The following is a 14,395-nucleotide window of genomic DNA, read 5'->3' as shown; positions in this document are numbered from 1 at the left end:
GCTTTAGACACCAGACCTAAGTCTCTACCTTGTAATCTTGCAGGTTATTAAGTGTTTTGGTGCATGTTTCTCTGGAAATACCAGTGGAAATCCCATGTATTTAACAAAGAAGTGTGATTCAGGAGCTAGGGATTTCTTATTAAAGACAGAGGCACATGATTATGGAGCAGATTTGTATGTGCTGCACATAAATAATCTCCAAACCAGTGTATAATGGCTTTATTGAACAGATGGGGCATTCAGATTTTAATACGAAATGTGGGCCTATCATCACCCTATCATTTCCAAGATAATCATAATGAGAAACAGATGCTCCAAGCTCTGTGATTTGTCATCCATATTTTTCCATGCACATTGCACAAGTCTTTAATCAAGGGACAGAAACGTGACCTGTTAACACGGTGCTCTTGCCAAACCAAACTCTTTAAAATCCATAGACATTTTTTTTTTTTTTGTGGCTGGAGTGAGAACATAGCACCAGATCACAATATTCCACACTTCGCTAAACACTCTCTCCAGTGAATTCACAGGATATTTGGACCTACCCAGATCTCCGTCCTAAAAATCAGCAGCAGATTTCACGGCTACAGTACAAGAGAAAACAAAACAGTGTTCCTCTGAAAGTCCGTGTGGTTAAATAAAAATAAAACACTCAGTTCTTTTTACAGAATACATTTCAGATCTGACTCTGTATGAAAAAACCTGGAAGACGCTCTTCATGCATGTTCAAGCTCTGGGGATTTGTTCTGTATAAAAACAACAGATTCAAGTACAAGTAATGCATTGCTTTAGGGCACAGTACATGATATTGTCTCAGCCTATTTTATGCTTAAGTTGCTTTACTACCTTTTAGATAAATATTAACAAACTTCAAGAGGTACAGCACTGTGCAAAAGTCTTAGGCATCAAAGAGTATTATTATTATTATCATTTAAAATGATTTCAATTAGCACGGTGCTTATATAACTTTATACACACACACACAAAAACATAAATACAGTAAAAGTAAAGGATTGCATGTGTTATGAGTGTGTTTCCAGATATTTATTAACGATAACCTCAAATAATAGTCATGAGGAGAGACGTGGACAACACATTCACACACACTAACACATTTACTGGAATAATATCATTTCTGGGGGTTTTTTAATCAATATTTTGAGCAAATAAAGACCTACTGCTCTAATAAGTAGCTTTTAATATCTTATTTTCTTAGGCGTGTAAAACCTTTGCACAGTACTGTGTTTTCATTCTAACAGTTCTTTGCTTTTGCTTCTACACACTGTTGACTTCATTAATAACGTCAACCAAAGATCCTTAGAATAGCTTTTGATATTTTTTACGACTGTGTTGCTATTCTTCATCTTTTAAGGTGGCATCAATCTCCCCAGTGAAACACGTGTCCTTGCTGTTGTCTTTCTCTTCCCCCCAGAGTCTGAGGTGGATTAACAGGTCTGGGAGGTGTTGTACACTGATGAGAGGAAGATAATACCACCACGTGCCCTAGCATACGTGTCTCATGTATCATCCCTGGTCTAAACAGCTGCTGGGAGATGAGGGTCATGAGAAGTTGGCCACTAGCGGAGAGGCTGCATGCTTTCTTTGTGTAACAATAATACCACACACTTCTCCTCTCCACAGCTGTGGTTCTATCGATTCGCAATAACTGCGCCCCAAGATCTTCCTCCCTGGTGGTGATGCAGGAGGGAGCTGGACGGAGGTCTGGAAAAAGCAGAGGGTAAAGGGGATAGATCTGGGGCAAATATATCTTTGAGACAGAGAAGGGAAAGACGACACCCTTCTATTAGTCCACCTTGACGTAGCCGTTGGCATTAGTGGCCAATCCTCTGGCTCCTCTTGCTCTCCGACCTCCACCTGCTCCTCTTCCACTGCCGTCAGACTGTCCTCCAGTCCAGACAGGCTCTGCCCCCTCATCGAAACGCAGCCGCAGCGTGTTGCGGATAACCAGGCGCTCCACAATGAAGGAGGCGCAGAACCAAGGCACGGCGTACTCCGCCGTGATCAGCCCCATGAAGTTGTATTTAAACTCGGAGTAGTCCCACGGGCAGGCGTTGAACTGACGGAGCAGGAGGCCCGTGCCGAACTCCCACAAGTAGGTCCACAGCGTGTAGATGATGCAGCGCAGCAAGACGTTACAGCGGCCCCGCAGGCACAGGTACATGCGCTCCACAATGAGGATGCACGTGCCGTAGATGAAGAGAGCCCACACGCTGGTCACGCCAGGAAACTTCCAGTTGCAGTTGACCACAAACTCCCAAGCTGCCGTGAACATGACTTCACAGAAGTAGCCGTGGATGGCATACAGGTACCATCGTGACAGGGCGGTCAGCGGCTCAGGAGTTGCCATGGTGACCATCCCAGGCGCTCTCTTCCAAACCGTGGGGGAGTCTGAATGGAGAAGGAGAGAATAGTGAGAGAAAGAAAGTAAGCTGTGTATGTACAACCTTGAATCTCTAGCTGCACAATGTTCAGCTCAAATCAAAGTTTACAGACAAGAGTTTACAGATGAAGCCCTGAACCACTTAACAGAAATACTTCACTGCTTCCACTTGGGAATGTACTACTGGGTCTGAAACATCTGCTTTGGACAAAACAGACAAAACACAGCAGCGTTCTCCCTCTGTCTAAACAGCCCAGTTTCGAATGGCTGCATTCAGCGCCAGCTCCTTTAAATGATAATGAGCTGCTCGCTGTTCACCCTGACCCCAAGTGCCCAGCAGTGAGCAGCGAGAAGCAGAAACTCTTGTTTTTAGCTGTTTTTGCTTGGTTCTCTTTCTTCCCCATTTTTATTCAGTGCTCTTATTTCTCTGCACTCTTGCTGCATTTAACCTCATCTTTGCGCTGTCACATGAACGCGGATCCAGGGCTGTGATTGGATAGACTCAGATGAGGGGGCGGGGCAATTCCAAATCTTTGCACAAAATCAGAATAGCTCGTTTTATGCCGTGTTTTCAGACTTAGGCAGCCCACAGGAAACTGACTGGTTGGTCTTGTTTCACAGTGTGTGGGTTGGTGGGCTCCAGATCCACATGTTAATGTGTACATGGACTGAACGTGGGATGTTTTTTCATAATATATTCCTAGAAAACAGGGTTCTCCAATTTTGGTCCTGCTGGGCATGTGTTCAGAATAGCCTTGTTATGTCTCTTATTAGCAATATCAACTACAACCAAACATTAAAAGAAAACTTTAATATTTCACATAGTTTTCTACAATTAGTCCAATTAAACATGTCTTATTATGCTGTCTTTGTAAAGAAACATGGAGTCAGTGCCCGTTTAAATGTTGATTAAAGCTGTGACAAGCTCAGAAATGATCTCAAATAGGTGACAGTGTAATTATAATAATGTCACACTCTCCACATATAAATAAGATTTGTTGGTGGGTGGGTGTTGGTGCATGGAAATACCCCTGCTGTGATATATACAGGGAATATACAACAAAATGGTTCTGAGACAGAAAAAAAAGACTGACAGAAATCCCTTCCACACCCCCACGTCAATCCATCATATGTCAGGAGGCCAGTAGAAGGCCATGTCCTTCAGACACCTCAAAGCCTGCCACAGCACAGGATCTCTTCAGCCATTTTCCATCAATGCTAACTGAGTTTCAGGAGACAATTACGCATTCAGCTCTCCAGGGATGTCTGCTGAATGACATTAGAGCAGAGTGTGGTGACAGGCTCACAGTTCCCACTACTAGAAACAGAACTGTGTGCTCTGAGCACCTTTGTGAACAAGGGTTTCTGGAAACAGGCGAGCCACCAGGACCTCTTCACTGAGCCTCAGCTTGGGAAAACAGCTTCAAAAACAATCGCCACCCACACTCTCACCTCACGCCAGCTGTCTGTCTGTCTGTCTGTCTGTCCTGAGCATAGTGTTACATTTGGGTGAGATGCAAAATGAGGAGGAGAGGGGTTGATACTGGATAACCCTTAACTAAAGAGGACTTTAATTCAGTCTGAAAGTCATGAGAGTTTGCCTGTGCCAACAGATGAGCTACTGTCGCGAACTTTACATCTACAAGGTGGACCAACGTTGTTAGAGTGTCTCACAGAGTGGACAGTTGGTGGACACTGTTTAAAAACTCCAGCAACACTGATGTGTCTGATCCATTAGGTCAGTGAAGCTGATTAAACAGATAAATGAATACAGAAATGTAGAGATGGCTTCAGTGTTATGGGTGATGGTTTAAATCTCTGCCTGTTTGCCTCAGTGTGTTGTTCTACAATCCCCTCCCCCAGCTGTTTGCTGTTCGTGCAGTATCGCTATTGATCTGTACCCAGTTAGACTTCTATTGACCCTCCTGGAAACCCAAACTGACCCGTGTCAGATATGAGCGTACTCTCTCAACCACAGCAGCGGCTGCTGAGTAGGCACCCCGAAGCCAGCTAGCCATGCAGGCTCATGGTGCCTGGTACTATCGTCACACTGACTGATGATTCTGCAACAGCGGTCTCAAGTTTCTTGATGATTGATGATCGACTGGTGCTTTTTCCACTTTATGATACCTACTCAACTCAGCTTGGCTTGGCTTGGCTCAACTCTGCTTTTTTGCTTATCCATTAGGTAAAATAGGTACCTGCTCTTTCCTGGTTCAGAGCGCTGAGTGGCCTGAGAGATCTGTCAGTCATGATGAAATGCAGACTTCCAGCACTAACTAGGTGTTTGTAAAATCTCCAAGCTCTACTGTCTGAACTGATGACGAAGAGGTGTTCAGTCCCAAACAACAACAACATGCCAATACACCATGAGTAAACAACACTTAACGTTACTGTCGCTATTGTTGCGTTTTCTAAAGCCTGCTGCTACTGTTAGAGACGAGTTTTGAGACGACACTGGCTTTATTTCGGGAGAGAACTTTGCTAGTGGAAAACAAACCAGGTACCAGGTACCAAAAAGCGAGTAGAGCTGTGTACAGTTGAGCAGAGTAGGTGCTATGCAGTGGAAAAGAGGCATGTGCCTCCAGCTAATGTAAAGACAACCCTGATGAGGAGAATATACACAAAGCTGCTGGCCCTGACACTACCCTGGTAAGGAAGGTGTTCATCAGCTGACTGATGTCCTTTCAGACAATGTCAAAATGTCCTTAGCGCAGGCAGCTGTCCCAACATGTTTTAAGTCAGACACCATCACGTCTTCCATCCGGTACATGCTTCCTTTCAGTAATATTGTCTGTTCCTGACGACAAGAATGGGAAAATCAAAAGGGAATTATTTATAGCAACATTATATTTTCACAGAGTGCACAGTTTTAAAATATTACCACTTATGCTTTAGGTTATGGTAATAAATTGAATTTATAGCTTAGCATCCAGCAATTGATTTAAGATGCTCATGTTTCCATAGGATTGAAGGGGAGTATGGAAAACCCATTGTTTAAGTGTATAAGCACAGACATTTAGGAACCTGGAGTGCCTACCCATATAAACAGTGTCAAACAAGAACACACTCAGGTTTCTGTGGGCTGCTAAAGTCGGAAAACAGGGGGGAAAAAGTTCTGATTCAGCTATGCTTCTGACATCAAGTGCAGACTCAATAGATTTGTCAAACACCCTCATCTGAGTCTTTCCAATCACAGCGCTGGACCTGTGAAAGCACAAAGACAAGGTTAAATTCAGCAAAACCAATACGATGAGTGCACATCCTGCAGCCTCCATAACAAGCTTTACAAAAGACACTGAGCTTAGAAAAGTGATGCTACAGATTAATTCACCTTTAACGGGAGTGTGTTTGAGGTCTAGGTCTTCTCTATTTGGGCATCATTTCCTAATCCACATTCCTGCTGCCAGAAAAGCTTCAAGCCCACCACGTGTTTAGAGTTTTAGTTACCTTTAGCCTTAACCGTTACTTTAATGCCAAACAGCTCTGAAGTATTAAATAATGCTAACATTTAGAAATTGAGAAAACACTTTCAGAGGACACAGCTGGAGTGCATTTGAAGAATTTAATTTAATTTAAAATAAAACAGGAGTGGGAATTACAATGACATATTATTACATGATTGTATACGCAGATCAGCCATAACATTAAAATCACTTGCATGTATATACTCTTTTTACCGGTGCACTTTGTAGCTCTACAATTGCAGAAGGCACTCCATCTGTTGCTCTGCATACCTTATTACCTCTTTTTCACTCTGTCCTTCCATGGTCAGGACCACCACAGGGCAACAATGATATGGGTAGTGAGTTATTGTCAGTGCTCCAGTGACAGTGATTTTCACCAACCACAAATATCCAGTCAGCAGCATCCTGGGACCACTGGACAATGAGTTTGGGGCCTCTAATAGAGTGCAACCCTGAGCGGACACTGTGTTTAAAAACTCCAGCAGCACTGCTGTGTCTGATCCACTCGCACCAGCGCAACACTAACACACCACCACCACGTCACTGTCACTGCAGCGCTGAGAATGACCCACCACCACATCACACCTGCTCTGTGGGGGTCCTGAGCGCTGAAGAACAGGGTGAGAGGGTACTAACAAAAAACAAAGAGCAACAGATGGACTACAGTCTGTCATCAGAGTGGAGCTGGGAGGATGGACTCTGTTGATGCAGGTATATGGTATAATATCATGGCACTGTGTTTTACTTATTCATGATGGCTTAGATTTAATCAGAGTTCAACCTCTTCCCACTAATATGGTTCGTTTTCACCCCCAGGAGGACTGCAGACCGGTCTTTTCAGAATGTCATTTGTTTAGAGGACATGTGATGAAAATGATTCGCGTAAGGGATACCTTCACCAACTTAGCTCCACTTCTCTGAAAGAAACCTCCCCTCACTGCTTTGTAACATTGAAAATATTGACTACAGACTCTCACTCCCCCTTTTTCTGGAGGTGGCTGATGGAAGCGCTGGGTCCTTGCCATGAGGTCACTCCACTCTGCACGAAATAAATGGCAGTGGATCAATAATGGAGACAGCTCGGTTACATAAGAGCAGCATCTTGGCTCTCCAGCCAAAGGAGCCTTCATTCCTGGCTTCAGGTACAACAGGTCTCTGGAGTAGGGAGCTAGGATCTAGGATGATGTTTCAAATGTGCTTTCATTCTCACATACATATCAGTATCTCATATCACCCAGTCCGGTGAGAAATATCACCCTACAAGACAGTCCATTGTTTTGCGCCTCTGGGTCGATGACTCTCCCTCAATGTCATTCAGAACAGAACACTTTTTTAACCCCCTCAGAGCAGGTGTGATGTGTTGGTGGATCATTCTCAGCGCTGCAGTGACACTGACGTGGTGGTGGTGGTGTGTTAGTGTGTGTTGTGCTGGTGCGAGTGGATCAGACACAGCAGTGCTGCTGGACTTTACATCTCTGACTTTACATCTACAAGGTAGATGGACACAGGGTTTAAAAACTCCAGCAGCACTGCTGTGTCTGATCCACTCGCACCAGCTCTGAGAGTGCTCCACCTGCTCTGTTGTTCTTGCTTGCTGTAACGCTGTCCACGTCTGGAGTTTTTTTTTTTTAAATAAAACATTTCTTGGATGAGAAAGTTATATGTAGAGCTACAGCACAAGATGCCTCTTACAAAAAAAGGATGCTATTTCTGAGGGGCTCTGAGAAGCAGGAAGGGATCAAGGCACTTGAGGCCTCTACAGCAATCTCACTTCCACCCTCACGTTGTGTCATCTACCATCTCCGTGACTGTGGGTGAGCCAAAATGTGTGGGTTAGTCTTCAATAACATCTCGCTTTAACTGAGATTTTTATTTCCATCTCGCGACCTAACGATAGGTCTCAACCTTCAAGGCAGGGCTGTAAGCTAAATTCTACTTTAGCTGTTGCTTATGTTTTTTTCTGTGACTACTTCTGTTAAGGTGTGTGTGGATGATTAGATCATCTCTACGCAATCTTACACTGATGTGATATTCATTGATCCTGTCTCTGATTATACAGTGTGTCTCAAAAGCATGGAAACAGAAAATATACAAGACAGTGATCCGAAGTGAGTGCGGGCTCTTAGAGTGAGACTCTGGGTGTATACGGCATGACTGGCCCACAGCAGCTAAAAAACATAAAGCTGAGTCTTGTGTGAAAGCATCGGCTCTTTTCTGCGTGACACACTGCAGTGGATTATATGATGGCCTGTGGAAGAGGCAGAGCTGAACGATCAGTGTGATCAGTTTATTTAGACGGTATGGAAACGTCTTTACTTTTTCTTCTTCTTCTTCTTCTTCTTCTTATTATTATTATTATTATTATTATTATTCTGGGATCAATAACTCAAAAACAGCTTAACGTAGAAAATTAAATCAATCGCGGTTGTGATTTTCCATATCTACACTTTATACTTTTTAAGATATTATAGAAAAACTAGTTTAAATAAGCTATAGTTTATGTTTGTTTTTTATTGGTAAATCACAATCAGGTAAAATCACACCAATCTGATCTGTGATACACAAGACGGAAAATTCAAATAACTCAAAGCTGAACAACCTTACTTACAAGACATTAGTGGTCTTCAGTCTCCTACATGAGAAAGACAGGTCCTGGGAATGCTCTAAGCCCTCCAGGCTGCATACCACATGGGGATTAGGACCTTGTGAAGCTTAAAAAAAGACAGGAGTTAACAACGTGGCTGTGATGAGCCACGTAATAAAGAAAGCAGCATGAAATTGCAGCTTCAGGAGAATCCTTGCGGAGCATCAGTGCACTGTAATGACCTCGGCCTGCTGTGTGACCACTACACAGTCCACTGAAGTGGTTTCACTACGGGCACAAATTAAAGGCCAGGCAAAGACTAAATTTCACGGTGAGTGCAGGTTCTCCAGTGTCTTTTTGTGGTTCTGTACAGAGTGATATATCATCCTTACCCGTATACAAGGACACCAAAATACAATTACACACATAGTTGGTATCATTACAGCTGTTTGAAACAATGCTTCATTCCTCCTAAAAATGTATTAAATTAAAGAAGCACTAGGTAGGTTCTGATATTTTTGCTCCTGGGTTCACCCTACAGTTGCAGAGTGCTCACTTCACGGGGGAGGGGGGGTGGGGGGGGTGCTTTTTTACCCTCCTCTACCCTCCTCTTTCAAAGATATTCTACAATGGTCTGGACAGATTAGGATGTACCACTAGAAAATGATAAACAAAGGGAATATAATGTTATTTCAAGCTATTTTCTTTGGGGATATGGAGCCCACCAACCCACAACCCCCAATCAAACAAGACCACCCTTTACCCGCATTTATGTGAGAGCGCAAAGACGAGGTTAAACGCAAACAAAACAGACACAACAAGCGCAGAGAAATAAGAGCACTGAGTAAAAACAGAGAAATTGAGAATGGAGATGAAAGAGAACCGAACCAGAGCATCTGCTCCTCGCTCCTCACTGCTGTGTGCTCAGGGTCGGGGTGAACAGCGAGCGGCTCAATATCATTTAAAGGAACAGGTGCTGAAAGCGGGCGTTCTGAACAGGGCTGTTTAGACGGGGGGGGGGACACTGCTGTGGGGCTCGTGGGGTTTTGACCGAAGCAGGTCACAGACTCTGTTCACTCGTGAGGAAGAAGGAGAATATGTCCTTCTTAAAATGCTGTAAAGAGAATGTATTGCAGAGATTCACAGTGTCATCTTCCACAAAACCAAGTTTGGTTACAATATCAGGGACGCAAATACAGACTGCAGTTGTGCAGTGTTGTGGAAATTATCATAAAGTGTCCTCAATACAACTGTGGACAGTAAGGGACACTAGACATGGATGTGGACCCGTGGCATGGCCTGCAATGCAGTGGAAGTCCCTCCGCATTCACCAAATCCCTAGTTTTAATCAACTGTGCTCTGAGGATCAGCTTGTGTTTCATCTGGTGTTCTCTCTGGCGTAGGGGGACTACAGAGCACAAGGGACAAAAAAGATCCTCAGACGACCTCTACACCATCACGCAATCTGTCTCGCGCGCACTTTTCTGTGGAGAATCTAAAACATTTTTGCTGAGGCTTTCCAAGCCTGGAAGCTGATGCAGACTGTCTCCAAATATGGACTTAATAAAACCATCCTGTGCAGCTTTAACAAAGCATTCAACCTATGGGATGTGCCGACGTGAATCTGCTTTGCTTTACATTATTACAGCTCTCCAGCACAGGTTCAGGCCCTGGTTCATTCACCACGCATGAACCTGTAGTTACAACTTCTCCTTTTAATACGTCAATCCACATTAAATTAATCTGGCTCAAGTTGGTTTATCATTTGAATTCCACATTCCACCTTAAATTATCATGTCCCAGCTTCATGTTAGGATTCCCCATTCTACCTAATAAGAATGGCTGGAAATGGGCTTATAACTGGAATTCCCCATAGCACTATTTTAAATAAATGGCTCTAAATTTGGCTCATTGCCTTACTTCTCCATTCCACCTTAAATATGCTGACGTTGATTTATCATTCGAATTCTCCGCTTGTAAACCCAGAAACCTGAACGTACATACAGTACTATTTAAGGTGGAGCACATAATTCAAATAAGTCTACTTCACCAACATTCTTTTAAGGTGAAACGAAAAATTTGAAAAAAACATCCAACTTCAGAACCATTCAGATTAAGAAGCCCTCTTCAGCGTCAGTTACTTAAGGTGGAGCAGAAATTTGAATGAGGGTTCAACTGCAGCACCCCTCATTAAAGGTGGAACGGAGAATGTGAATGAGAAGTCACCTTCAGAAACATTCATTTAAAATGGAATTGTGAAGCCGAATGAGAGCCCAACTTAAGAACCAATCATTTAAGGTGGAATTCAGAAATGTAATAACGAGCGAACTTCAGCACCGTTCATTTGAGGTGGAAGGGAACATTGGAATAAGCAGCCAACTTCCATAGACACTGCACCGGTCTCTCTCTCTCTCTCTCTCTCTCTCTCTCTCTCTCTCTCTCGTCCCGAAGCCCACTCAGCCGTTACCTTCACCCCTCCATCCTCTCATCATCCACAGTCCTAAACGGAGCTACTGCATCGCCTCTGTCCCCTAGAGCAAACGTTAAAACACTTTCAGCCGGACTCCGTAGTTATACTACTGTAATTACAGAGCAGTTTAGCTCAGTTTAAATTCAGGTCTCCTGACACAACACATAACATCTTGGCTCATGTCTTGAGTGTGTCCAAAGGAACGAAACCGTGCGAAGTGGAGCAGAAGAGAAGCCAAACAAAGAAAATGCCGGAGGGCAAAAACACCTGAGCCCTTTAAAGGCGCTGAAGCTCGGGAATGAAAACAGGGCTAGACAATTTACACTGTCGAGAAACGAGAAATGGGTGAAGCGTAGGTGAAATCCCGTCGGTCACCCTGAGGAGAGGAAGAAAGAAAGAGAGAGAGAGAGAGAGACGCTGCATCAACATCCTGAAAGCGCCTTACCCTGTGTTTACTGTTCGGGCGTCGAGTGGCTGGGATCCGGCCTCTGGAAATGCATTGTTACTTGTGGAAGATGAGGATTCAGATCAGGAACACCGTCGCACCGGTGCCGTCTCACTCTGCATTTCCCTGGTCAATCTCTCTCTCTCTCTCTCTCTCTCTCTCTCTCTCTCTCTCTGGTCAACCTCTCTCTCTCTCCAATGGCAACTGACACATTTTACTTCACTGCCGCAGTAACAGCACATGCTCAGAGCTCGGGCATCCAGCACTGTCAGCCGGGGTTAACTCTTTCATTTCTGGTCTCAGTTTGTTTTCACTCGTGCCTCAGAGGCAAAGCCCCTCCACTTCTGTGGACAGTAAGACCGGAGTAATTAGGATGTAATCATTTTAGTGGCCATTTGGATCATGGAACATAGGAAGATTTTTTTTTTGTTTGTTTCATTACTTCATTTGATGGACTCATTCTTCTGGTGGGCAGGTGGGCAAGTGGGCAGATGATTACAGTCTACACTTCCCTGGACAGTAACAGGGACAGTTCCTCCAGGACAGAGGTAGGACAGGTGTTGGAACTAAATTTCGGGCAGACCACAAATAAGTCTCAGCCACGTTTAGCAGGTTTGAGATTGGCCACAAGGGGCGCTAGTAGCACTCAAGTGTGGTGCATTTTGCATCAGTAGACTTATTCCAATATGGGATTAATGTAGCCTGCATGGGTCCTGGGGTCCAGCTCAGTGTTTTATTTCCTGCTGGATCAGCCATGTTAGTGCCTGGCAGATAATGACATTCCAGTCTGAATTCAAATACAGGAGGTCCTCGACTTACGACGTTGATCCGACGTATGTCGCGTCGTAAACTGATTTTCGGTGTTAGTCGGAACATACGTACATACTGTACTTAAATAACATACTGTAAGCACTTATCCTATCCTAACACCTATCCTCCTCGGTCCCGAGCCGTGTAACTGTGTATTTTTCCGCCGCGCACACCAAACACGAAGTTCGCGTTACAACGTTTACAACGCAAAACCACAAGTCGAAACAAGGCTTTATACAATAAATGGGAGATGTGTCATAACCACGAAACATTGTAACCCGGGACTGACGTAACCCGATGACCTCCTGTATATGTCATTTTCTGTATTTTTTTGTTGCACTGCAGAAATACTGAGTCTAGCCTGGATTTGGACAACGCAGCAGTGTACGAGATCTGAGAGATGACTGGTGACAAAACTGTAGTGTGTGACGGTACTGAGGAACCACAGGATTTGTGTCAGCACTGGCCGAAGGAAGCAAGCCAGGGAGAGAGGAGAAAGTTCTTTTCCACATTGCATGCAGTAACACATATCCACCAGAGGGGTCTCCAGTATTCATTATACTGAATTTAGTTTTTAGACATGAGTGGGTTAATGTGAGAAATCTCTGTCACTGATGCTATGATGCTCCAGGGTCTCAGGGTCCTGGGGTGGGGTCCACTCCTCGAGTCACTGTCTGTGGTGACTTTTGTGTTCTCCCAGTGTCTGTGTGGGATTCTGCCCCCAGTCCAACCACACGTTGGTAGGTGAATTAGTTGGGATAAAGTGATGGGTGTGTAAGGGGCTATGTGTGTGTTCCTGTTTTCACACAGTGATTCAGGCTCTGGCCACAACAACCCTGAGCAGGATGAAGCGATTCCACTAAATGAATGAATGAATGAGTAAGCCAGTAGACCCAATATCAAGATATTCAGCACACTGTTTTGTCTGTAATTTTGAGGAGAATTGGTAATGCATTTTACAGTGCGATTCATTTAATTTTACCCCAACAAACCACTTACGAGTTGGTCACTGGCATCCAGATTTGACCTGCAAAAGTTTATGAGCAGGGAGCAGGTGTGTCACACTCATCGGAGAAAAGACCCGGAAAAAGGCTGATTAACAAACATGCAGCTTTAAATAAGAGAGAAGAATGTGACAGGAGGACTTCCATTACCTCTTGCTCCCTAAAGATATTAATATTTAATAAGCGAGCCATGGCGTAAACCCAAGCATATCTAATATCACCTGCTGAGAAGCTGATTGTCCATGCGTTCCTAAGTAGGATGTGAGCAAGAGTGAAGAAATATATGCAACACGTATGTGGTTTCATTCTTAAGAAGGTGCATTGTATTCATGGAGCAGTACACTTTCAGAATTTCCATCATCTCCATTAACAGTTCTCCATTTATGCAAGAGTTTACAAAAAAAGAATATGCTGTACATGACAAATTCATTATAACAAGCATTGATAAACACCAGAGGCCCAAAATGCACCACTGTACAATAACGCCTCCAGAATGTTTTCATTTACATATTCACAAAAGAGAAAAACAACTTCTGTAATTACACAATAGAAGCGTAGATGCAATACTAGTGGAAAAAGGTAGAAAAAGAGCATGTTCCGTCATATTTATCAATAAGTTAAATGTCTATGGTGTCAGGACGGACTTAAAAAGAAAAAAAATCCTACAAGCATCCAAACAAACAGAATTAAAAATGATACCTAACGACATGTCTCTCTTTTTCAGAACCATTTTGATGCAAGAAGCCAGTACAAGAGTCAGGTTTCATTTCCCCCTCAGGGGCTGAGAGCATGTTGTTACAAGAACTACTTTAGTTTCCCGGCTTTATCAACATTTAACAAAAAATGATTACATTTGGTTAAAAAAAAACACAAATAAAGAATAGCAACAAGACTTAATAGTAATAATAATAATAATAATAACAATAATAATAATAACAAACAGAAGTGTCACTAAATGGTAATTATTGAATGCAGTCCTGTACAATCAGGTCAGTCCTATCATTGGCCAAAGCCCATGAACCTCCTGCGTCTTTCAAGTTTTTGAATGACATCAGATCTACTGTAGCCCGGGCTGAGTACAGATCCTCTTCATAGGTCCTTCCATCACTGAGAGTTGGGGAAACGCCTCCATCTTCACCTGCAAATTTAACATCAGTTTAATTTCTTGAACTGCTTTGCGATAAGTTTAAAATTTTAAGCACATCACACTGTTC

At 43.5% G+C, this 14,395-nt stretch overlaps 2 protein-coding genes across 3 annotated transcripts in view; both read right to left on the bottom strand.

Moving 5' to 3' along the window:
* Nucleotides 1-209: 209 nt before the first annotated feature.
* Nucleotides 210-11,538, bottom strand: tmem229b (transmembrane protein 229B). 2 transcript variants are annotated; one of them, XM_066684587.1, is made up of 3 exons: nt 11,368-11,538; nt 8,477-8,579; nt 210-2,409 (listed from the first exon to the last, which is right to left on the bottom strand). In XM_066684587.1, the coding sequence occupies exons 2-3, from the start codon at nt 8,481-8,483 to the stop codon at nt 1,805-1,807; spliced, it is 612 nt and encodes a 203-aa protein (XP_066540684.1). In that variant the 5' UTR covers nt 8,484-8,579; nt 11,368-11,538; the 3' UTR covers nt 210-1,804. The 2 variants fall into 2 exon arrangements, with proteins under 2 accessions (XP_066540684.1, XP_066540693.1); XM_066684596.1 differs by lacking the exon at nt 8,477-8,579.
* Nucleotides 11,539-13,432: 1,894 nt separating this feature from the next.
* Nucleotides 13,433-14,395, bottom strand: part of mta1 (metastasis associated 1) — a 41,645-nt gene continuing 40,682 nt past the window's right edge. The window contains exon 18 of the mRNA XM_066674600.1: nt 13,433-14,319. The gene's annotated coding sequence lies outside the window, so the exon portion shown is untranslated. The remainder of the gene's footprint in view (nt 14,320-14,395) is intronic.

This window comes from Hoplias malabaricus, chromosome 1, assembly GCF_029633855.1.
Source record: "Hoplias malabaricus isolate fHopMal1 chromosome 1, fHopMal1.hap1, whole genome shotgun sequence".
In the NCBI taxonomy this organism is placed as follows: Eukaryota; Metazoa; Chordata; class Actinopteri; order Characiformes; family Erythrinidae; genus Hoplias; species Hoplias malabaricus.
This window is presented reverse-complemented; position numbering and strand designations above follow the sequence as displayed.